General features: G+C 45.0%; 1 protein-coding gene across 1 annotated transcript in view; it reads right to left on the reverse strand.

The window, feature by feature from the left end:
• The window catches only part of IREB2 (iron responsive element binding protein 2), a 65,639-nt gene extending 47,446 nt beyond the window's left edge, over positions 1 to 18,193 (reverse strand). Inside the window, exons 1-2 of the mRNA XM_039469135.2 lie at positions 18,099 to 18,193; positions 16,633 to 16,722 (exon numbers count right to left, since the gene is read on the reverse strand). Coding sequence (XP_039325069.1) covers positions 16,633 to 16,722; positions 18,099 to 18,117 — 109 coding nt within the window. The 5' untranslated portion in view covers positions 18,118 to 18,193. The remainder of the gene's footprint in view (positions 1 to 16,632; positions 16,723 to 18,098) is intronic.
• Positions 18,194 to 24,549: the final 6,356 nt, after the last annotated feature.

Raw genomic sequence — 24,549 nt, forward strand, 5'->3', positions numbered from 1 at the left:
GTTGCACTTGGTTTCATCTGCTATTCAGTAAGATAACAAATATGCTTTTCCTCAACGTTTCCAACAATAACATCTGCAACTGTTTCTTCAGAACTAAGGTGCAGATACAGAGGTGTCTTATAGAAATTATTCCAGTTAACCCTTAAATTAAACCTACAGGTAGATCTGTTCTGGAGTGCAGTGGCCTGATCACGGCTCACTGCAGCCTTGACCTCCTGGGCTCAAGTGATCCTCCTGCTTCAGCCTCATGAGTAGCTAGGACCACAGGTGCACACCACTGCACCCAGTGAATTCCAGCAGAAGAGTTACAACACTAGAGAGTAAACCAGAAGATGTGAAAAATGGACACATGCTCCAGTTTTTTCTTTTTTAAATAGAGATGGGATCTCCCTATGCTGCCCAAGCTGGCCTCAAGCACTCCTACAACCTTGACCTTCCAAACTGCTGGGATTAAAGGCAGAAGACACCATGCCTGGCCTGGGTTTGTTTTTCAATAATATTAATTCCACGCCTCCACTTTCGAACAGGTATAAAGTTCAGGAAGACCCATTTATTCCCTTTCTTCCTCTCTCCTCTCCCCATCTCACCTCTACACACACTCTCATGCTCCATCTACACCATCTCGCAAGTTCCCTAAACTTCAGAACCTCTCTGATCCCCACTCTCACCGCACCTGTTCTTTGATACTGGGGGGGGATTTTCTCCTTATTTGTCGGCACCAGCTAATCCATGCTTTCCCTACTTACTCAGTTAGGGTCAATGCGGTTCAATCTCTCACTTCCCCAAACCCTACATTTACTGCCGTTTTGTTCTTTTATCCTGTTTGCCCAAGAAAACACCAATCCTGTTCTCCCCACCCCTGCGCTCTGCAAGCTGGTCCACTCCACGTCACTTCCCTGCACAAGAACTATTCCCTCTTTTCTAAAACTGACTTTACTGGCTGGGCACAGTGGCTCATGCCTGTAATCCCAGCACTTAGGGAGGCTGAGGCAAGAGGATCACTTGACCCTAGGAATTCAGACAACCTGGGTATCGTTACAAGATCATTTCTACAAGAAAATAAAAAATTCACTGGGTACAGTGGTGTGTACCTGTGGTCCTAGCTACTCATGAGGCTGAAGCTGGAGGATCACTTGAGCCCAGGAGGCCACGGCACTCCAGCCTGGGCAACAGACAGAGTAAGACCCTGTCTCTAAATAAATAAATAAATAAAATAAACCCTAAGTTTACTAAGGCATATTGTATGTATCTTACCATTCACCCTTTCCAAATGCACGATTTAGCGATTTTTTTAACGAAAGTTTACCAAGTTGTGCAATCAACATCATAAATCAGTTTTAGAACGTTTTCATCATCCCAAGAGATCTCTCCTGCCTACTGTTAGTCCCTCTCCCTTTCTTCTCTAACTCAAGAAACCACCAATCTACCCTTTGCTTTCCCTGGGCATTTCATATGAATGGAATCATAGTATCTTGCTCTGGAACAGAGAGCAAGCATGCTTACTACCCATTATAAAAGACCTGGGTTTCCTGTCTTTTTTTTCACTGAGCCTGCTTTTTACAGTTCATCCATGTTGTAATTGTTATCTGTAGTCCATTTCTTTTTACTGCCAGATAGCATTCCATTGTGTATCAAATTTTTGCCTACTCATTACCCATTGCAGGGCATTCAGTTTGTTTTCAATTTTCAGCTATGAATAATGCTGGTAAGATCATTTGAAAATCTTTATGTAATGTTGTCATTTTTCTTGTGTCGATACAAATGAAATTGCTGGGTCACATGGCAAATTTAACTTTTTAAGAAACTGCCAAACTGTTTCCCAAAGTGGCTGCACTATTTTACGTTCTCATCAGCAATGTGTGAGGCTTCCCATTTCCCCGCATCTTCCCCAACATCTGTCATTGCCAGTCTTTTATATAATACCCATTCTAATGGGTATGAATGGCAATTTGTTGTGGTTTTAAGTTTTATGTAGAGGAGGAAGAATGAGGAAAAAATTCCTAAAACATCAACGCAGAGAAACTGGTACCAAGGTAAATACACAATTATAATCTCAATCAGGTCCTCACTATTCACCCAGAAATCCCAATATTTCTACACTCCACATCAATTGATTCTTATTTTCATCCACTCTCCTTAAAATTTAATCCCTATTTATCTCCTACAGTACATAGCCCCACTTCCCAACTAACTGATAAATAGAAACTAACAGTTCCTGCCTCAACTTCCTCCTACTATACCCACAAGCCTTGCTGCCTCTGGATTCACCCTTTCACCAGTTAAGGGAGCTGCAGACTTCCTCCTACTAAATGGTAACTTCTCTATAGGAGTTTTGCATGCTATTCCCATTAACCATCTTAGGACCCAAGAGTCCTCAGTTATTTCCTCTCTCCTTTTTTTGTAAACTGGTTTGCAATTCAATTGGTTTCTTCCCATCAACATTTAAACAGCTCCCAGCCCCAGCTGACGACAGAAGTTCTGTTTTCGTCAAATTCTCTGTATTTTCAGTGTCCACTTTGCTACCTTCCCTTCACCTCAGCCCTAATCAATATGATTTCTATCCTTAAACATGAATGAAGCAGGTCTAGCTAGAGTCCCAATAACCCTGTAGCAATATTCAACAGAGCTAATTACCTGATTTTTGAAATACTCTTTCTACTCAATTCCATAGCACCATCGTCCAGTTTTCTTTCTAACATATTGCTGGAAGACAATTTTCCATGTCTCCCAGCTCACATTTCTTCACGACTTGTGAAGAGAGGCAATGACTGCCTTTGTTCCAGACTATTTTTTTCAGAGATGTCTATATACTGAATAGTCTTGGAATATACAATAGCATCTCTCTCTGGAGCAAAGAGCAAGCATGCTTACTACCTATTATAAAAAGACTTGGGTTTCCTAAACCACAGTTCCTTTTCTGTAACACAACCCCTGTGTGTGCAGGTGTTACCTGGCCTTCTTCAACATTACCCTACAGAAACTGGAGCTTGGGAAACCAACATAAATACCGGTATTAAGGATAATGCTCTGCTGTGAGTAATAAACCGTCCATCGTCTCTGACCCAAGAGTCAGGTGCCTTTCTGCCAACACACATGAAACTACATCAGGCTAACTTGTTAACTTGAACGGAAGGTAAAATTTTAAATCCTTTATAGGTTTTTGTTTGTTTGTTTTAAATAGAGACAGGTTCCCACTATGTTGCCCAGGCTGTTCTTCAACTCCTGGGCCCAAGAGATCCTCTCACTTCAGCCTCCCAAAGTTCTGAGATGACAGGCATGAGCCACCATGCCGAGCCAGGCCTCCCTAGCAGTTCTTACCACTTCCAGGCAGCCCGATTTTCCTTGTTAACCTCTACTCCTTTATCTGATCTTTAAATTTAGGAGTTCCTCAGAGTTCATATTGAGGCTCATTTTTTTTTTTTTACTCTATACTGTTTCCTTCAGGGAATGCCACTGCTCCTATGGCTTCAATTTTCACTACATCTACAATAATAATTCAAAAATATTTTCTGCAGTCCAAGTCTGTCTTCTAAGCTTCAAAACCACATGCCTGATTCCTCCTGAACATGGTTACTTTAATACTGGTTATGTTCCCAAATTCACTAGTACCTAAAACTTCAACTCAGTGATTTCCCCTCTGCCCCTTCCCCTTGTCATCACCTCATCTTCCATTCCCTGGTGCAGTAAATAGCACCACCATTCATCCAGGTGTTTATGCCGAAACATCGGGGCACCTTCGCCAATGCCTCTCCCGTATCTTTTTGCCGTCTACCGCCAGCACCATTAAACCTAGTCTAAATCACCACTGCATCATCTCTCACTTCGGTTCCACAGGTGGTCCCTACAACCCCATACTGTGCTTTTCAAAATGTGGTCCTAAACTGCCGATGCCTTAGCAGGACTCAAGCAGTGGCACCAAACTGCACTTCAGGCTGAGTATCCATAATCCAAAAATCCAAAATCCACCAGGTGTGGTGGCTCACGCCTGTAATCCCAGCACTTTGGGAGGCCGAGGTGAGTGGATCACCAGTGGAGTTTGAGACCAGCCTGGCCAACATGGTGAAACCCTGTCAGGTACGGTGGCTCACGCCTGTAGTCCCAGCTACTGGGGAGGCTAAGGCAGGAGAATTGCTTGAACCCTGGAGGAGGAGATTGCAGTGAGCCGAGACTGTGCCATTGCACTCCAGCCTGGGCAACAAGAGTAAACCTCCATCTTAAACAAACAAACAAACAAACAAAAAACAACTCCAGAGTGCTCCAATGAGCATTTCCTTTGAGCCTGGTGCTCAAAAGGTTTCAGATTTCAAATTTTCAGATTAGGGATACTCAACCTGTAGTATTCATATTGTTTATTATAATCACACAAAATACCAGTTTCACTTAAAAATGTCCCTACGAAGCAGAAAAACTGTTTATTATCTCAATTGAGGAGGTCAAGTCTTAATATTCTGTGTGAGAAAAGTGAAAATATTTGTAGAGTATTTCTGCTTAACACTGAAGTACAACAGTTGCTTGCAAAAAGACTCTTGTACAATTGAGCCGCAAGCTAAAATAGCCTTTTGTTTTTCAAAGAACATTGTTTTTTACTTAAAAGAAGTGATAAACTGTAGTTATTCATATGTGCGTATTTGGCAGAAAGTTTCTCAAAAGTGAATGAAAGCTCGGAACAGTGGCTCACGCCTGTAATTCCAACACTTTGGGAGGCCAACGTGGGTGCATCACCTGAGGTCAGGAGTTCAAGACCAGACTGGCCAACATGGTGAAACCCCATCTCTACTAAAAATATAAAAACTTAGCTGGGTATGGTGGTGGATGACTGTAATCCCAGCTACTTGGGAGGCTGAGGAAGGAGAATCGTTTGAGCCTGGGGGGCGGAGGTTGCAGTAAGCTGAGATCGCGCCATTACACTCCAGCCTGGGGAACAGAGCAAGATTAGAATGAAATAAGCTTCTACCAGTCTGCTCATTACTTTATAGGTCTTTGAGAAATAAGAGTTTATCAAGTTACGCAGAACTTCCAAATGTGGACACTGTTACATTGTGTGTACACACACACACACACACACACACACACACACACACGTTAATATCACCACAGCCCCCTCAACATGGGAGCCGGAGTCCCTATATGGCTATATGCTCTTAAGGTCTCCTGTCTGTGCCAGTACCTGGACTAAGACACTCCCGTAAAGAAGGTCCGCTGCCCTGACAGCCCATGGACTCCATCTGTAAGCTGGCTGGAAGGTCACACATTGAGCTGTCCCTCCTTCTGCAAGCTCCCACATGGCCCGTGAGCTCTGAAGGGCTCCTGCCCCCTACTAGCATCTGTCTTCCCAAGGCACACCCACACTGCTGGTTGCTCATCGTCAGATCCCTTGCCTGTACTCCAGAGGGTACCCAGCAATCCAGACCAGCTCCAACCTGGCCAAAACCAGCATACCTCTCTGTTATCTGTGGCCCAACCCACACCTACTCCACTGACTTCTGAACCTCTTCCAAGTTTGTCCTTTGGGTATTCTCCCTTAGACCTACAGTACCATATACAGTTTCCCTATATTACAATTATTCTTACAGCTAATAATTATGTATAATTAGCTTCTTCCGTTTAACCTACTATGCGGTTTAACCTACTACGTGGTTTCTATCTCCTGACTGGACCCAAATTGCTACAACAAACCTAGTACCGTACTTCACACGTGTTTTCCATGTATGTCCCCATTACTAAACTGTGTTACTTGCTTTAGCACGGATACTATCTTAGCCATCTTTCATTTGCTAGAGAGATGTAAGTCCTCACGAAATATTAGCTGAATGAATTAAACGGTGTTGAGAGACTCCCGCAACAAGTAAAAAAACGGACTGAATTACATCTGCCTCTTCTAATCACGAATGCCTGGAATTCTATGAATCTACAAAGCTAACCCTTCAAGGATAGGTCGTCAAAAACATCATGGAGGAACCAGGATGCTGGCAATTTAAACAGGTTAAGTGTAAGAATTCGTTTTACCACACTCCTGAAATAATTTGGTAACAATAAATATCCTTTTGAATAGTAACTTAGTGGAAGATCCGTAAGTGGTTCAAGCTCTGAAAAAAAAAAAAAAAAGCTGAGGTCCACGATTGTATATGGGAAGCATCTGATGCAAGACAAACCCAGGCTCCCAGGACTGCAGATTCTACTACTCAAGGCTAAACAGCTGCTGCAAAGATTAGAAAATACAGTGTATGTCTCTACAGAGGTCACAAACTGTCTCATGTCTGCTAGCCTACAGACATGTTTTACTTATTCTGCAGAGTTTTAACATTTTAAATTTAACTGCCAACATTTAAAACACCAAAGGTCTTTCACATGAAAACCCAAATTTCTGGCTTCTCAAGATAAAAATCAGAAAACTTTTCCCTTTTCATTTTTAAATGTTTTTCAGTAAAATATAAAAATGTAAATTTTCATAGTAATAGAGATGGAGTCTCACTATGTTAACCAGGCTGGCATTGAACTCCTGCCCTCAAGCAATCCTCCCATCATGGCCTCCCAAAATGCTAGGATTACAAGTGTGAGCCACCACTCCCAGTCAAAAAAAAAAAAAAAAAAAAAAAAAAAAAAAAAAAATCAGAAAACTTTACACCACCAACCTTATACTTCTGCTGGAACTTTGTAAGCACCTACCTCTCTATACAGGATATGTGCCTTCCTGTTTGCCACACAACTCCCACTAGAGCATTTCGCTTGTTTATGCTGTCTCCCTGGCGCCTGTGAGCATGAGCCTGCAACCCCTGCTGTACTAGGCTTTAATAAGCATAGGTTTTGGAATCAAGATTTTTGTTCATGCTTCTGTCCCACTGCTTAGTAGGTAACGGCAATTAACTGTGGCACCTTGGCCCAGTGTAACAGAGCTTACAGAACTGGATACGGTAAATACACACTCCACAAATACTAGCACTATAATGACATTACTCAACTGGGAAATAGAACGTATTGGAGAGAAAAGGCATGGTCTTGAAATCAGAAGATAATAAAATATGTTATGACCTTAGGCGAATTAGTTGTATTTTCAACCTTGGTTTCTTTATCTGTATAAGGTAGATCTAAAACTATCTTCCCTGCTTATCACAAAGCAGCATAGTGAAGTAAAAGGGTGTTGATATTTGTAAAAAGGGAAGATTCCAGGTTCAAGCAGTAGTGAAGAAATTACCCATGGGGAATATCAGTACTCTAGTAAGCAGGCTTTGGATAACTAAATGTAACAGAGAAACCCATCAGTCTGAAGGAAGGGGAAAAGACTCTGAAGCCACAGGTTCTCTAGGCCTGCCAAAAGCCCCAAAGAGACTGTATCTTTGGAGTCCGGATGGGGAAAGAGGGCTAGGAGACCAGAGCAGGAACCAGCTAACATAGCTACAGGGTAAAGCTAACCCTCCTGGAAGTCTAGGGGCCTGGAGATAAGATTAGGAAGCTGTTCTAGAAGGCCCTGTAATCCCATCAGACCTGGCAACAAGACTAACTCATGACCATGTCTGACTAGAGTCAAAGAAGTGTTTCTGTCTCTGACCAGAACCAGGTGGGACAGGGCTGATTTCCAATAAAGAAAGTCTGACCTCCACAGAACAAGACATCGTCTCTTCGAATAAATAAATAAACAAACTCTGACCTTTTTTTCTCCTCTTTTTAAATATATTGCCATTGGGCCCAGTGCAGTGGCTCATGCCTGTAATCCCAGCACTTTGGAAGGTTGAGGCAGGCACATCACTTGAGGCCAGGAGCTCGAGGCCAACCTGGCCAACAAGCTGAAACCACATCTCTACTAAAAATATAAAAATCAGCTGGGCATGGTGGCCCACACCTGTAATGCCAGCTACTCAAGTGACTGAAGCAAGAGAATCACTTGAACTTGGGAGGCAGAGGTCACGGTGAGCGCCACTGCACTCCAGCCGGGGTGACAGAGTGAGACTGTCGCAAATACATACATACATTGCCACTGAGAGTCTGAGGAAGCAGAAAAAAACAGATTCCTGCATAAGATTTTTTTTTTTTTTTTTTTCACGATTACTGTCAGGTTCTTAGAATGCCTATATCACAGCCCTCTTTGTAAGGAATTCTCTTATACCAGTTGCTGGTGGGCTCTGGGTAGCCTTGCCACCCTGGCATGAATGGCTGGGGCCTGGAGCCAGCCTTCCAACAGACAACCAATCTAGAGTCTGGCCAGTGGCACAAGGAGTAGTCAAGCACAAATGCCATGCCTAACAGAACTTGACTTAGGGAGAAGGCAGAAAACAGACGGAAACAAACAGAAACCAAGAGAAAAAGAAAAGCAAAATAATGGGCCAGGCATGGTGGCTCACACCTATAATCCTAGCACTCTGAGAGGCCAAGGCAGGAAGACCACTTGAGTTCAGGAGACTCCCATCTCTACAAAAGACTGAAAAAAAATGAGGCTGGGCAGTGGCTCAAGCCTCCCATCTCTACAAAAGATTGAAAAAAAAATGAGGCCGAGGTGGGTGGATCACCTGAGGTCAGAGCTTGAGACCAGCCTGGCCAACACAGTAAAACCCCACCTCTACTAAAAATACAAAAATCAGCAGGGTGTGGTGGCACACACCTGTAATCCCAGCTACTTGGGAGGCTGAGCCAGGAGAATCACTTGAACCTGGGAGGTGGAGGTTGCAGTAAGCCGAGACTGAACTCCAGCCTGGGAGACAGAGTGAGACTCTGTCTCAAAAAAAAAAAAAAAAGCTAGCCAGGTGTAGTGGTACCTGTTTCTAATGAGAGGCTGAGGTGGGAGGATGTCTTGAGCCCAGGAGGTAGAGGATGCAGTGAGCTATGACTACACCACTGTAACCCAGCTTGAGTAACAAAGAGAGACCTTGTCTCAAAAAAAAAAAAAAGAAAAAAGAAAAGAAGGAAAACAGAAATAGGGAAAATTAGCTGAGTCAGAATCATGGGCTCTACAACATGCCTACTGAAGGGAACCAAGAGTCTGATCTGACCACACAATCAGATCCCGTCAATTTCCTTATTTCCTTCAACTCTTCACAATAAACTCCCCAATTTAATGTAGAAGAAAAAATACTTTTTTTTTACTCACGTACTTCACTAACAAAAGTTCAGCAAACAAGAAATATCTGCTACTGATGAAGGTGCGGAAACACATTCTCATTCACTACTGGCAAGCATGTAAACTGGCATCATTTGCGAACATAATACAACAGACGTCCTTCATGGTGCCTGTCCAAACTGCTACCCATGGAATGGACTGTTCTCAGTGTCCTGTGGCCTCCTGGGCTACAGCAGCGAAGCAAAAGCCATTCCCCTGGCAGGCTAATGACCGAAAGTCTTGTAAGAAAGCAGACGCTGGGGCCAGTGAGAATCACCTCTCAGAACTGTGTAATCAGGACACAGAGACACTGAACTGGAAAGGTGTTAAGAGCTAAACTAGGGACTGAAGTTGCTATTTGAGGCCATGTACAAAGTAAGTGGGCTGAGGAGCCTTGTGTATAGTTAAGTGGAGGAAGCAAAAGAGTGGAACAGGGCAGAAATCTGAAGGTCCTGAGTGAAAATAATAAAGAATTTCCTTAATTCTGGGCCACCACCACTTTCTTGAAGGACAGCCACATTTCACTGGCCTGGGAGCACTGTATCATTACAATAAATCCTTCTTCACTTGAACTAGCGTCTGTTCCTTAGAACCAGAAGGGCCTAATCTAAAGTAGAAGTTGGCGATAAAAGCAAAGGTAAAATGTGGAGGGTTGGTGAGTACGTGGTTGTACATGGACTGGTAGAATGATGTGAGGTAAAGGCAATCCTTAGAAAGTTATGTACTATGTGTACAAATTGCAAACAATTTCATTGCTTACCCAACCCAGTCTTTTCAAGAGCCCACGTAAGAGACAGGATGAACAGATCTGTGTCTCTTTCAGCAAGATAAGCGGCCCAGCAACAGACTCCTGACAAGTGCAGTCAAAACACGTTAAATAAAACATCAGGTGAGCCGGACACAATGGATACACTTGTAACCCCAGCACTCTGGGAAAACTGAGGCAGGAGGATCATTTGAGGCGAGGATTCAAGACCAGCCTAGGCAACATAGGGAGACCCTGTCCCTATACAACATTTAAAGTTTAGCCAGGCATGATGGCATGTGCCTGTAGTCCCAACTACCGAGGAGACTGACATAGGAGGATCACTTGGGCCTGGGAGGTCCAGGCTGCAGTGAGCCATGATCGAACCACTGCATTCCAGCCTGGGTAACAGAGCAAGACCCTGAGGGAAAAAACAAAACAAAACAAAACAAGTAAGAGTCACCTAGCGATAGAGTCTTAACTGGATGGTAATCCAGGCGTAACATACAAGAACGGTCAGCAGTGGCCATACTGGGCATTATACAAAAATGAGTGAGTGAAGTAGGCTGTAGAGATGGGAGAATAAATATTCAAAAAGAAACAGAAAATAAACCAGGCAGCCTTCAAGTGACAAACAGAACACTGCCTCGGGCTTAGAAATTCTGGTTCCCATAAAACTTGACTACACTTTCTTGTCTTTGGATGTCTGGAAACTGCAACATATTTTTTACTTGAGTGAGCTTTTATTCCTTATAGTCCAAGGTAAAGACCGCAACCGGGCAGGGCACGGTGGCTCATCTGAGGTCAGGAGTTTTAACACCAGCCTGGCCGGCATGGCAAAACACTGTATCTACTAAAAATACAAAAATTAGCAGGGTATGATGGCAGAGGCCTGTAATCTCAGCTACTAGGGAGACTGAGGCAGAAGAATCACTTGAACCCAGGAGGCAGAGGTTGCAATGAGCTGAGATTGGACCACTGCACTCCAGCCTGGGTGACAGATCAAGACTCCATCTCAAAAATAAATAAATAAATAAAAGTGTGTGTTAGGGTGGAGGGAATAACATACTTTCAAACCAACAATTCTATGTAGTAACAAGCCTGCACAAAAATGTGAGTATCAGCACATGCAAAGCTTTATTTATAAATACAGAAAAGTTACCATCAGCCTCAATATTCAAAGGTCTGTTTAAATCTTAAGGCATTCATACAAGCAATATTGTGCAGCTATTAGAAGCTGTAGAGAAGTACAGGTATCCCTTTCTACCTGAGTTCATGCTCCTTGACTCAGAAACCAAATAGATTCAGATAGCAAGGGATACCTGTATTCAATGACATGGAAAGATGTTCATGATATATTAACTGAAAAAAGGGTTACAAAACAACATATACCCTATTTTCATTAAAAGGAGCATATCGGCATGTATTTTTCTACACACAGAAAAATGAGACTTTCTGTACTGTCTGCAATGTTCTTGTCTTTCTGTGATTTTTTTTTTTTTTTTTTTTGAGACGGAGTTTCGCTCTTGTTACCCAGGCTGGAGTGCAATGGCGCGATCTCGGCTCACCGCAACCTCCGCCCCCTGGGCTCAGGCAATTCTCCTGCCTCAGCCTCCTGAGTAGCTGGGATTACAGGCACGCACCACCATGCCCAGCTAATTTTTTGTATTTTTAGTAGAGACGGGGTTTCACCATGTTGACCAGGATGGTCTCGATCTCTCGACCTCGTGATCCACCCGCCTCGGCCTCCCAAAGTGCTGGGATTACAGGCTTAAGCCACCGCGCCCGGCCGTCTTTCTGTGATTCTTATAAGCAATAAAAACTCTCCTAAAAAGTTAAATACAGGATTTTCTTTCAAAGGCTGCAAGGTAGGATTTGGACACTAGGTCCCAGCTCTATTGTAGGACTAAGCAGTACTGTGGTTAAAAAAGCAAGCAGACAGGAAGAAAAAAAGAAAGGGTGAATGAGGTGACTTGAGATAAAGAAGGGGATCAGGGGTCTTTACACCACCAGAGGCCCTGGTGCCAACAATAGGTACTCTCTAAAACAAACCTTTCACTCCAGCCAGGATAGTCTCTCCACTATCTTCCCTTTCATTCAACATAGCCATTCGTGTTTCCAGTATGCTGTTCATTCTAACTCTCTGGTGCCGACTGCCCTCCGTCATACATATATCCTCTGTTTAACAGCAATTCAAGTCTCAATCCCTTCAGAAAGCAGCCTCTCACTACTCTAGACAACACTGATCTCTCCTCTCTGTAAAAATAGTGATAGTTGTGAATTTAGAGATCTACTGAAGAGTCATCCAAATCAGCTACTCGGGAGGGTAAGGCAGGAGGATCTCCTGACCTCAGGAGTTCGAGGCCACAGTGAGCGATCATCATGTCACAGCACTCCTGGTTAGGGTGACAGTGAGACCCCCATCTTTATAATTTTTTTTAAAGGAGTTACTCAATATCTACGTTTGAGACTACCTAAATTTTGACTACATGATGTTTCTAGTCAACAAATTGGAGCACCAGACAGGCAACTCCAGAATATTAAAGACATTCCCCACAACTGGCTGAGTGCAGTAATTCATGCCTGTAATCCCAGCACTTTGGGGGCCTGAGACAGGAGGATTGCTTGAGGTCAGGAGTTTGAGACCAGCCTGGTCAATATAGTGAAACTCCATCTCTACTAAAAATAAAAAATCAGCTGGACGTGGTGGTGCACACCTGTAAGCCTCAGCTACTTGGGAGGTTGAGGCATGAGAACTGCTTGAACCCTGGAGACAGAGGTGACAGTGAGCCAAGATCACGCCACTGTACTCCAGCCTAGGTGACACAGTGAGATTCTGTCTCAAAAACAAACAAACAAAAAGACAAGACATTCCCACAAGCGAAATCATGCAAGATTAAAACGTAATCAGTGTCTAAGACATGCCCATTCCCACAGAGATACCTGTACCTTGAGTCTAAATTCGGAAAGCAAAAGGTTAATATGGCAGTAAAAAAGCAGAAATCAAATAATCTGCGTTGAACTCTATCAAAAGTCAGAATAAGAGAGGCCATCAGGTTGGTAAGGCAGATAGTCTAGGCTGGTTCACTCACCACCCACTCCCAACCACTCCGCCCTTTCCTTTCTCTGTTGTAAAGGCTGTAGAGATAAAATACAGTACTCTCATCTTATCTATGGTTTGGCTTTTTGTGGTTTCAGTTACCTGCAGCACAGCACAATAAGGCATTTAGAGAGAGAAAAAGACCACATTCACATGACTTTATTATTACAGTATGCTATTATAACTGTTCTATTTTATTATTAGCTACTGTTAATCTCTACTGTGCCTAATTTATAAATTACGTTTGATCACAGGTATGTATGTATAGGAAAATACATATACATCAATGAGTATATACACAGTTTGGTACTACCCATAGGTTCAGGTGTCTACTGGGGGTCTTGGAACATATCTCCCATGGATAAGAGAAGATCATGATTACTCCACCTTTCAGCCTTCCTGAAGATAACAGTGGCCACTGATACTCTGGCCAAAGAGGCAAAGGCCCCTGGAGAGGGCTTTTCCTTTTGTTTTGCCCCTCCAGCTGCTTGAAACATGGACATAATGCCTGGAGATGCAACCAAAAGAATAAAAGCAAAATGGTAAGACAGGACAAGCCTTGATCCTTGCTGAAATTGGTGCTGCACAGCCCTAGTCTGTCCATCTTGTTATGTAAGAAAAATAAACTCCTATTTCTTAAAGTCATTGGACAGCAGGTTTTCAGTTCTTACAGCTGTAGGGATCCCTGATACAGTTAGCATGGAGCTTAGAACAATGTTTCTTAATTATCATTACTCTTCAACATTTATGAGGGATAGAGGCCATTCTCTTCATTAATTGTTACTCGTTAAAGCAGTCACTCTCAACATGGCAGGCAACAAAATGCGGAACGAGGGCAGAGAAGACTGGCTCCGAACCTTGGTGACTACCAAAGCAATGTCTTCTAGTAAGCATATCTCTAGGAGGCAATTCAATCTGATCCCTTCAAAAATGCAGTAAGTACTTTTTGTTCTAAGGCTAAACGAGCAAAATACTTTCTACCTAAGTTGTTCCTTTCTTTCAAAGTCCATTCTTCAAATTTTACTCCTTCTTAATTACTAGGAAATTACTTAAGTAATTATTACTTAATCACCTCTCATAATAATCACTCTATTAAAAAACCAAGAAGGTCCGGGCGCAGTGGCTCACTCTTATAATCCCAGCACTTTGGGAGGCTGAGGTGGGTGGGATAACTTGAGGTCAGGAGTTTGAGACCAGCCTGGCCAACATGGTAAAACCCCTTCTCTCCAACTAGCTGGGCGGGTGCTGCACACCTGTAGTCCCAGCTACTCAGGAGGCTGAGGCACGACAATCGCTTGAGCCCAGGAGGCGGAGGTTGCAGTGAGCTGAGATCACACCACTGTGCTCCAGCCTGGGAGACAGAGCTAGATCCTGTCTCAAAAAAATAACTAAAATAAAATAAAAACCAGGGTACTGACCGCACATAAATAAAAACCAACTTTCTGTTTTGAAATTATTTAGATTCACAGGTATTCTATTACATTTATCATGGTTACAAAAACTGGTAATTCTGGAATAATGTTAAGTACGGGCGTACTCTGTAAAGTTATGCACAAATGCCTATGACAGCTTATTTCCCAGAGAAAATTTAACTTCCATACCATATTATATCAATCATTCCCTTTCAATGCATTTTACAGTTGTTTTTGATAGTTTCCTACTGATTCCCTAAACTTGAAAAATATAAGTAATCTTTCAAGTAAGCACATTTCTACAGATTATACACAAAGTATTTACACTCAATCTTCAAAACATCATATGTGCTCCTTTAATTTATTAAGCTATGGAATTTGAGTTAAAAAACTTACAAGCCAGGATCACTAGATTATTTTGGAGAAGTAAAAGTGAAATCAAAAGACTATTCTTGTAAACAATCAATTTAGCTGTTTTCAAAATTAATGCAAACTCATCAATGAAGGGATAAAATTAATATGAAAGATACACATCATTAAGAAAATGACCAACCTCTTTTAACAAACATATCAATACGAATCACTGCAGCTAAACACGGAAGGTAAGGGATATTGCTCTCATTTTGGCAAACTATTTCTTAATGACAACCTAATTCCAAAATGGGGATTCTCTAAGATACTCCAAAATATCTGTATTTCACAATACACAAAAAATATCACACATAGCAGTCAAGAATATTTAAATTCCTCAAAATCTACAGAAAAATCAAAAAAACAATCTTTAGTAAATAATGCAAGAATAAACAAGGTTAAAGCTCCTACCAAAACTGACTACAACAGATGTGGCATTCAATTTATCTTTTCATGTCACTGTCACAGAAAAGTTCACTAACAATAATCGGTCTTTTAAACTATTGGCCTAATTGAGAGTTACTCAACTGTCAGTAAAGTCAAAACTTCCAATCAATGCCCTGTAGGTCAGCCACATTCACTCTTCTGAGACCACAGGGAAAGGTTTGACCCCGATCAGGTGAATGAGAATGTCTGCCAAAACTGTAGGTATGCAGGTTGGCACAAACAATGTCCAACGCTGCAAAACAACTCAGTCAGTGGGTCCTGTTGGTGATTCCTATTCAACAGATGGCAAAAAGAAGAGATGTGGGCACTCTTCATTTGAGGAAGTAAAATAAGCCAGGCACAGTGGCTCATGCCTGTAATCCCAACACTTTCAGAGGTTGAGGCAGAAGGATCGCTTGAGGTCAGGAATTTGAGACCTGGGCAACACAGCAAGAACCCATCTTTACTAAGAATATAAAAATTAGCCAAGTGTGTTGGCATGCACCTGTAGGCCTAGTTACTTGGGAGGCTGAGGCAAGGATTGCTTTAGCCCAGGAGTCCAAGGCTATATGAGCTATGATCATGACACTGTACTCGAGCCTGGGCAACAGAGCAAGACTTTGTCTCAAAAAAAAAAAAAAAAAAAAAAAGAAAGAAAGAAAGAAAGAAAAGAGAAGGCCGGGCGCGGTGGCTCACGCCTGTAATCCCAGCACCTTGGGAGGCCGAGACGGGTGGATCAAGAGGTCAAGAGATCGAGACTATCCTGGTCAACATGATGAAACCCCATCTCTACTAAAAATATATATATAAAAATTAGCTGGGCATGGTGGCGCGTGCCTGTAGTCCCAGCTACTCGTGAGGCTGAGGCAGGAGAACTGCTTGAACCCAGGAGGCAGAGGTTGCAGTGAGCCAAGATCGCGCCATTGCACTCCAGCCTGGGTAACAAGAGCGAAACTCCATCTCAAAAAAAAAAAGAAAAAAAGAAAAGAGAAAGCAAAATATACATTTAATTGGTATCGCATATCATCAGTCAATCAGGTTCTTCTAAAAATCACATTAGGCCAGGCACAGTAGCTTACATGTATAATCCCAACACTTAGGGAGGCAGAGGCAGGAGGATAATACGAGCCCAGGGGTTCGAAACTAGCTTGGGTAACATAGCAAGACCCCAGTCTCCAACAAAAATAAGAAAAAAAATTTAAAAACTGCATTACTGGTTTGAGGAAAAAAATTAGTGCTTAAGTAACTCGATTTTAAAATAAGAAGTTAAGGTACATCTTCCCTGAACAAAAGTTTTCCCAAGAGGAGTTTTTAAAATGGTATAGGTATGTGGAGGTGTACTGGTTACGACACGGTAGAAATAAATTTAAAATTTCTTCAGCTCAGTTTAACAAATGCATTTTAATTATTAGAAACTAAACAAACTCAAGAAAATGTAAAGCAACATTACCATACTTGGTGCCTCCAAGTTTAGATACATTGAAGAACTTCTTATGTGAACTGTCATTTAATGTTTCAATAAGGTACTCAAAGGCGTATCCTGGAACAAAATATATTTTAATTAAACACAGCAACAATGCCTGGAATGAAAACACCTGGAAACTAGCTTTGTCTAATAGAATTTTCTGCAGTGGTACAAATGTTCTATGTTTGAGCTGTCCGGTAAAGTGGCCATTAGCGACGTGTGGCTATTGAGCACCAAAAGGTGGCTATGGTGCCTGAGGAACTGAGTTTTTAATCTATTTAATTTTTATTACAGTTACACAGGGCTAGTATCCACCATACTGGACAGCATATCTCTAAACCATAATGTGTCGAATAAAAACCAGTAAGATAATTCACTCCAGAAACGTTTTCACACACAATACCTGGAAAGAGACTCTAAAAATGATTTAAATAAGCTACGGGGACATTCTGGAAAAGACATGTCTTGAAAACTGCAGAGACAGGAATCTGGGAACTCCAAAATCAGCATTAGAGGGACTGATCAAAAAAACCAAAAGATGGATTTTTACGAAGCATTCGATGAACAGTAACAAAAAACTTCTCCGTTAGGTCCTTACAAGGGTTTAGTACAGAAAATTAAAGTAACAGAATATCTAGGAAATTAGCATATTCTCCCCGACAGATGTAAGTCCGTCTGGTTTTGCACGAATTGAAGCTCAACCACAAAGTCAAAGATGCAGGGTCTCATGTGACTGTGCCTCGGCTCCCAGCGTTCTAGGGGGCAGCGGCGGGGAGGCAGCCTGGAGGTTGGAAAGAGCCTTCAGATCTTTGTGCAGACCCACAGCGGTGGGTGGGCAGGACCCTCCACCCAGAAAGAGGAAACAGAAGCACAACCCGTTTTCAGAATGCATAGTATTTTTTTCTCTTTTTTTTTTTTTTTTTTTGTAGCGGGAGGAGGACGCGGAGCGGAGACGGCGCTGCAGTACACGGTCGGGGAACGGACTGACCGGCGTTCAACCTTAAGTGGCCCTCACGCGGCCTCCAGAGACACAGAGAGGCCGAGGGGCCCGAGGCCGGGCTGCGGAGCCGACACGCAGCCGCGTGGGACCCGAGCACGGAGACGCGGGCCCCGGCCCCAGCGCTCAGCCGCGGGGGGCGGGCGGAGGGCGGCGGGGGGCCTCTCCCTGCCCCCAGTGTTGCCGACGGCGGCCGCGAAGGCGCCGGCGGCAGGCGGCGGCCACGGGACGGGGAAGGGTGCGGGTCAAGCGCAGCGGCGGGGCGGCCCAGCCTGCGGCGGCCGCGCGGGACGGTGGCGGCCGGGAGTCCCGTCTTCCGCGGCCCGGGCTCCAGGGGCGGCCCCACAGGCAGGCCCCGAGGGCCCGGGCGCCCGCCGCGCGACTCCAGGCGAGACCAGCAAGGAGCACGGCGCCCGGGCGGCTGCCAGACCCAGCTCGGAGGCCCGAAACTGACCTGCTTTTGGGGCGTCCATCGCCGGAGACCATATTATCCCTGCGGGGAGGGGGCCGGCGGGGGAGGAAGGGGGAGGCCGGGCGGGGAAGAGGGGGAGGAAGGCAGGCGGGCCGGCCGGGGAGGAAGGCAGGAAGCGGTCTCGCTCAAGTATCGCGAGAGCCGCGGGGCCAGCCGCGGCTCTGCGCTCGCGGGATTTGTCGCCCAACTCCCGCGAGATCTTCGGCAGGAAAACAAAGAAAGCGAAGGGGCGGAGCTGGCCGGAGGGCGAGTTCTCTCGCGAGCGGGGGCGGGGCGCTGCGGAGGCTCCGCGGCGGCGTCGGAGCGGCTGGTGCGGCCTCGGCGGCGACCCGTTGCTTCGTGGCGGCCCGGAGGTGTGTGTCGGGGTCGCGCGCTGCCGCCGCGTGCGCGCTCCCGCAGGGTGTCTTCCGGGGTCGGGGTCGGGGTCGGGGTCGGGGTGGGAGCTCCTGGGAGAAGAGGCTGGAGGAGAAGCGCCTTCCCCTCGCGGCGGAGCCTGGACTTGCCCGGCGGGGGCGGCCCTCGGCTGCGGGATGAACGAGTGTTTCTTAGGCGCCCGTGGCCTCCGCTGCGCCGCAGTTCACGGCCTTGGGCCTCTCCGTCCCTCGGCCGCGGCCCCTGCGGCCCCGCGTGCGCCGTCCGCCCGGCGTGAGCGCCTGTGGGCGGCGGCTTCGCAGAAGGAAAGCGGCTCGTGCTCGGCCTCCCTCCCGCGCCTGGCCTTTTTCCAGTCTGTGAATCTGCCTGGTCTCCGCTCCCAGAAACGCCTTTAGCCAGGGTCAGCCGCGACTGCGCTTGCTGATCTCACACACCTCCGTCTTGCCTGGTTCTTTCCCCTTGTCGAAAAATACTCTTCCATCAGCTTCTGTGACCTCAGACTCTGCTTTTTTCCTTCTCCTAAGGGCGCTTGATCGCAGGCTCCTCTGCAGGCCTCTTCCTCTGCCCAGCTTGTAAATGTACCGGGCACTGGACGCGTGCAGCAGCTCATGTCTGTACTTACAGCACTTTAGGAGGCCAAGGTGGGAGGATGGCTTGAGCTGGAAAGTTCGAGACCAAACAGGGCAACATAGTGAGACCCCCATCTCTACAAAAAAAATTAAAAGTTAGCTGGGCGTGGTGGCATGCACCTGTACTCTCAGCTACTCAGGAGGCTAAGATGGGAGGATCACTTGGGCCCAGGATGCTGAGGCTGTGGCAAGCCATGACGGCACCACTGCACACCACTGTACTCCCACGTCGGCAACACAGCGGGACCGGTATCAAAAAACAATGTATTGAACATTAAATGTGCCCCAGGGCTCTAGCCTTGTACCTCCTCCCTCTCTCAATTTTCCCTGGCCCATCTCACCCTTCCTTTAACTTGTTATTAGTTAATATGTTGATGCTTCCCAGTCTGCCTGTAACCTGAGGCTGTCTCCTAAACCCAGAGGTGTATATCCTAGTACCCATTGGATGCCTCCACATCCCATGGCCACTTCAAACTAAAAATCACCAAAACTTAACTCATCCTTTCCCTCCTTAAACCCACTGTTCCTTTTGTATTGCCTGTGTCAGCGAACGGTGGCATCTGCCTGGTTGCCTAAGCCAGAAATCAACACATGATACCTGTCTCCTTTACCCTCTGCTTTTAATCATTGACCCAACCCCTGTCAACCCAAATTCCAGTGTATTTCCTTTATTCACCTTGCTATATTTTGTAACATCTGCTTTGCAATCTCAGCATGAAATTCACAGGTAATCTACCTGCACAACAATAAAATAATCTACTTAAGGACCTAACTAATATAAAGGAGAAAAATAGGACAGTAATTTATTAGAAAATAATATGTATTACAATATGTAGGTGCACAGGCATGTCTATATTGATGACAAAATTGAGTCGTCGGATGCTTATATCTACTTATAATGAATGAGTTTGGTTTTACAGGACCTGTAATACTCGACTGGGCCAGGCACAGTTGGTAGCTCAGGCTTGTAATCCCAGCCCTTTGGGAGGCCAAAGCAGCAGGATTGCTTGATGCTAGGAGTTTGACACCAACCTGAGCAACATAGTGAGACCCTGTCTCTACAAAAATTTAGAAGAGTTAGCCAGGCGTAGTGATGCATGCTAGTAGTACCAGCTACTGTGAGACAGAGGCAGGAGGATCACTTGAGCCCAGAAATTCAAGATTACAGTAAGCTATGATTGTGCCACTGCACTCCAACCTGGATGACAGAATGAGACCCTGTCTCAAAAAAAGATAATATTCAGCTGAAGATGGTCAACACTTTTTTTTTTTTTAGGCAGAGTTTTGCTTTTGTTGCCCAGGCTGGATGGAGTGCAGTAGTACAATCTCAACTCACTGCAACTCCTGCCTCCCAGGTTCAAGCAATTATTCTGCCTCGGCCTCCCATGTAGCTCGGATTACAGGCATGTGCCACCATGCCTGGCTAATTTTGTATTTTTAGTAGAGATGGGGTTTCACTATGTTGCCCAGGCTGGTCCTGATCTCAGGTGATCCACCCACCTCAGCCTCCCAAATTGCTGGGATTACAGGCATAAGTCGCTGCACCCGCCCAACACTTTTTATTTATGTCTGACATTGCAAAATAAGGATTCAATATACAAGTATACATGCATACCGTGCATAAATATGTATTATGAATGCATATATGGCAAATGCACACATGTGTAAAATGTACGTATATGTCATGAATGGCCTCCTCTAAAGACTAATGAAAATGTGTTAGTGATTCAAATATTGGAAGTGTTGTCACTGTTGAGATTTTCTGGAATGGTAAATAACTCTTGGGAAAGTTCAAAACAAAATGAAATAAAACCTTTGCTTTTTTTACACAATAGTTGTATTCCTAAAAAATTGTCTATGTAGGCCTGATGTGGTGGCTCACGCCTGTAATCCCAGCACTTTAGGAGGCCAAGGCAGGTGGATCATGAGGTCAGAAGATTGAGACCATCCTGGGCAACATGGTGAAACCACATCTCTACTGAAAAAAAAAAAAAAAATTAGGCCGGGTGCGCTGGCTCACGCCTGTAATCCTAGCACTTTGGGAAGCCGAGGTGTGTGGATCTCCCGAGGTCAGGATTTCAAGACCAACCTGGCCATCGTGGTGAAACCCCATCTTAAAAAAAAAAAAAAATTAGCCAGGCGTGGTGGGGTGTGCCTGCAGTCCCAGCTACTCAGGAGGCTGAGGCAGGAGAATCGCTTGAATCTGGGAGGCGGAGGTTGCAGTGAGCCGAGATTGCACCACTGTACTCCAGCCTGGATGACAGAGCAAGACTTCCATCTTAAAAAAAAAAAAAAAAAAATCCATGTATATTAAAACCATACACAAATTACTTTTGTCTTTACTTGTAAATGGGGTTAAACTCTAGCCTCAGATAATTTTAAACAAAGTCGTTGTTACCGTTTTTATGTTTCTGTGCATGTTTAACGTACTTGAGTATCTGACGGTATGGGTCTTGTTTGATTCTCGCGTAACTCTGTCCTGTAGAATGCAGGCAAACTGACATTCATTAAATGCCAAAAGTGCCCCATGATGGTGACAACCAAAAACACCCCTTTTCTCAGTGTTCTGCTTCCACGGAGAAGAACTAACTTGGAACAATCATGATATGTTCCCTTCTGGCTGGACTCATTACTTTTTTTTTTTTTAACGGTTTTATATACTTTTTGAAAGTTTTATTTATTTTAAGACAGAGGTCTGGTTACTTTGCCTAGGCTGATCTCAAACTCCTGAGCTCAAGGGATTCTCCCACCTCAGCCTCCCGAGTAGCTGGGACTATAGGCATGCACCATCTCAGTCAGCTCTAACAGTTTTATTGAGGTTTAATTCAAATATCATAAAATTTATCTATTGTTAAACCTTTTTATTTTGTGACAATTGTAGATTTACATGTAGCTGTACTAAATAATAAAGATACCTTTCACCTAGTCTTCCCACATGTAGCGTAGTACAATATAAAAATGAGGAAATTGACATTGATATAATCATTCCACCTTACCCAGATTTAGGCAGTTCTATATGTACTCCTTTGTAGGGTATGTGTGTGTGCACGCATGCACGTGCACATTTAGTTCACGTGTGGCTTTGCGTGACCACCACTATGGTCAAGATAGGGAACATTTCCAATGATCCTTGACGTTACCCTTTTATAACAGCAGCTGTTTTCCTCCTAAGCTGCCATTTCCTCATCTCCTACACTTTATTTTGAATGCTATGCAAATGGAAGCTTAAGATAAGTTTTTTTATGTAAATTGTGTCAACGTTTGAATATGGATTATTCATTTCTTTTTTTAATATAAAAATAGGGTTTCACCTTGTTGGTCAGGCCGGTCTTGAGCTCTCGACCTCAGGTGATCCGCCCACCTTGGCCTCCAAAGTGCTTGGATTACAGGCGTGAGCCACTATGCCCGGCCTATTCATTTTGTTTCAAGTTACATTTGCAGTGAGATTTTAGCACCCCTTTAGATCAGTGTCTTGGTTCATCTCTCCTTTTTTTTTTTTTTTTTTTGAGACAGAGTCTCACTCTGTTACCCAGGTTGGAGTACGGTGGGGTGATCTCAACTCACTGCAGCTTCCATCTCCTGGGCTCAAGTGATCCTTCCACCTCAGCCCCTGAGTAGCTGGGACCACAGGCGCACACTACCACACCCAGATCATTTTCGTCTTTTTTGTAGAGACAGGGTTTTCCTATGTTGCCCAGGCTGGTCTCGACTTCTGTGCTCAAGCTGTCTGCCTACCTCAGCATCCCAAAGTGCTGAGCATGAGCCACCGCACCCAGCCCATCGCTACTTTTTAAATTAAACATTTTATTTGGAAAAAAAATTAAGAATATAGAAGAATTGCAAGATACTGTATGTAAGGCTGGTTGCCTCGCCAGGAGCTCGAACACACCCATCCCTCTCCGCACCTGAAAACTACGTCATCATTCCATGCTCATTACTCAACATCTGGCTTCGCCACGTAGCTTCCCCACACTCATCTCTGCACACTGCACCCGAGTCTGCACTCAACACTAAAAACTATGCACTTGGCACCTAGCCTGCCACTGGAAGACCTCGCCAAACTTGCCCAATAGCAGTCTGCCCCGTACATCCCCGGGTGGCCCACTTACCAGTAGTCCCACCTGCCTACCAATAGCAGCCTGCCCCATCCACGTCCTGTTTCCCCATAACTAGTGAAATCGCCTTCACTTGCTATAAAACCCCACGCCCTGGGAAGTTGGGCGCGACTTCTCTGGCCCCTTTCCCGGACCATAGAACCTTGCCTGGGAGCTGAATAAATCGGCATTTAATTTTTTTATACTGGCCTCAGTTTCCTCATTTTAACTTAGCAAGAACCCTTACATTTGGTGCCGAAACCCGGGAGGAGTTGTAAGACCCCTCCTGGGGGAAACTGAGTCCTCCACCCGAGGCTGGACCAGGAGCTGCTCTGCCACAAGGTAAGACTTCTGTTGCTCATAGCTTTTCCCACTGCCTGCTCTGTGGACTCCCCGCCCGTAATCATGGCCGCGTCAAGGACTCCTCCTTGTCTCTCGCTGTGGGCCCAGGGCCCCGGCCTCGTTCCGAGGACCTGAGCGTAGCGGAGACATCCCTACATTCTTGTCTTCTCCCTATAAGGGGTTTCTCAGGGCCAGGAATCTGAGGGATTAAACATTTTATTTCGGAAAAAAATAAAGAATATAGAAGAATTGCGAGATACCGTATGTAAGGCCGGTTGCCTCACCGGGTGCTCGAGCAAGTCCCTACCTTCCTGAACCCTCTGGTAGTCTCCGGTGTTCGGTGGGACAGCCCAGGACGCTGAGCCAGCCTTCCGATCATCTCCGCAGCAGCGGCCGAGGTTTGGGTCATGGAAGCCCCTGTGGCAGGCCAGCTCCCGCCTGGGTACTTTTGGTTTCTCTTTCTGTTCCCGAGCAAGTGCATGAGTGAGTGAGTTGATGTGTGGTCCCATGGCTTAACGGCTACGGGGCTTGCGTGGGCCTCCACCCGCGGTTCCACAGGGACGTCATAAGGCATAACGGTGATTCACCTCAGGACCAAAGGTTCTGGGGTGACCAGGTCTGGGGGTTATACAGGTACACCCTAGCCAAGACGCCCTGAAACATCCCTTCAGGGACGTGGCCGGGAAGGCATCAGACTGGTCTCCCATCTGGGGGGCACCCACCCTTTGTCCATCAATCCTATATGTGATTCTGTCTTTACTGTAGCTTTGCCAGCTTCGTTAGGCTCTTACTAGCTGATATACCGTGGTTCAGGCCTGCTTCCCTCGAAGTAGCAGGTATTCTACAGTGGGTAACAGACCACTGGCTACAGGGAACCTTCACCAAATTCTCGCCTCTAGAAATAACTCTGTTTTCCTTTTTGCTTCTACTCTTCTACCACTAAAACCTCACTTCCTGGTTCTGTCTCTTTCACCTCCTTTGATTCTTCCATGTGGC

This window comes from Saimiri boliviensis, chromosome 2, assembly GCF_048565385.1.
Source record: "Saimiri boliviensis isolate mSaiBol1 chromosome 2, mSaiBol1.pri, whole genome shotgun sequence".
Classification (NCBI taxonomy): Eukaryota; Metazoa; Chordata; class Mammalia; order Primates; family Cebidae; genus Saimiri; species Saimiri boliviensis.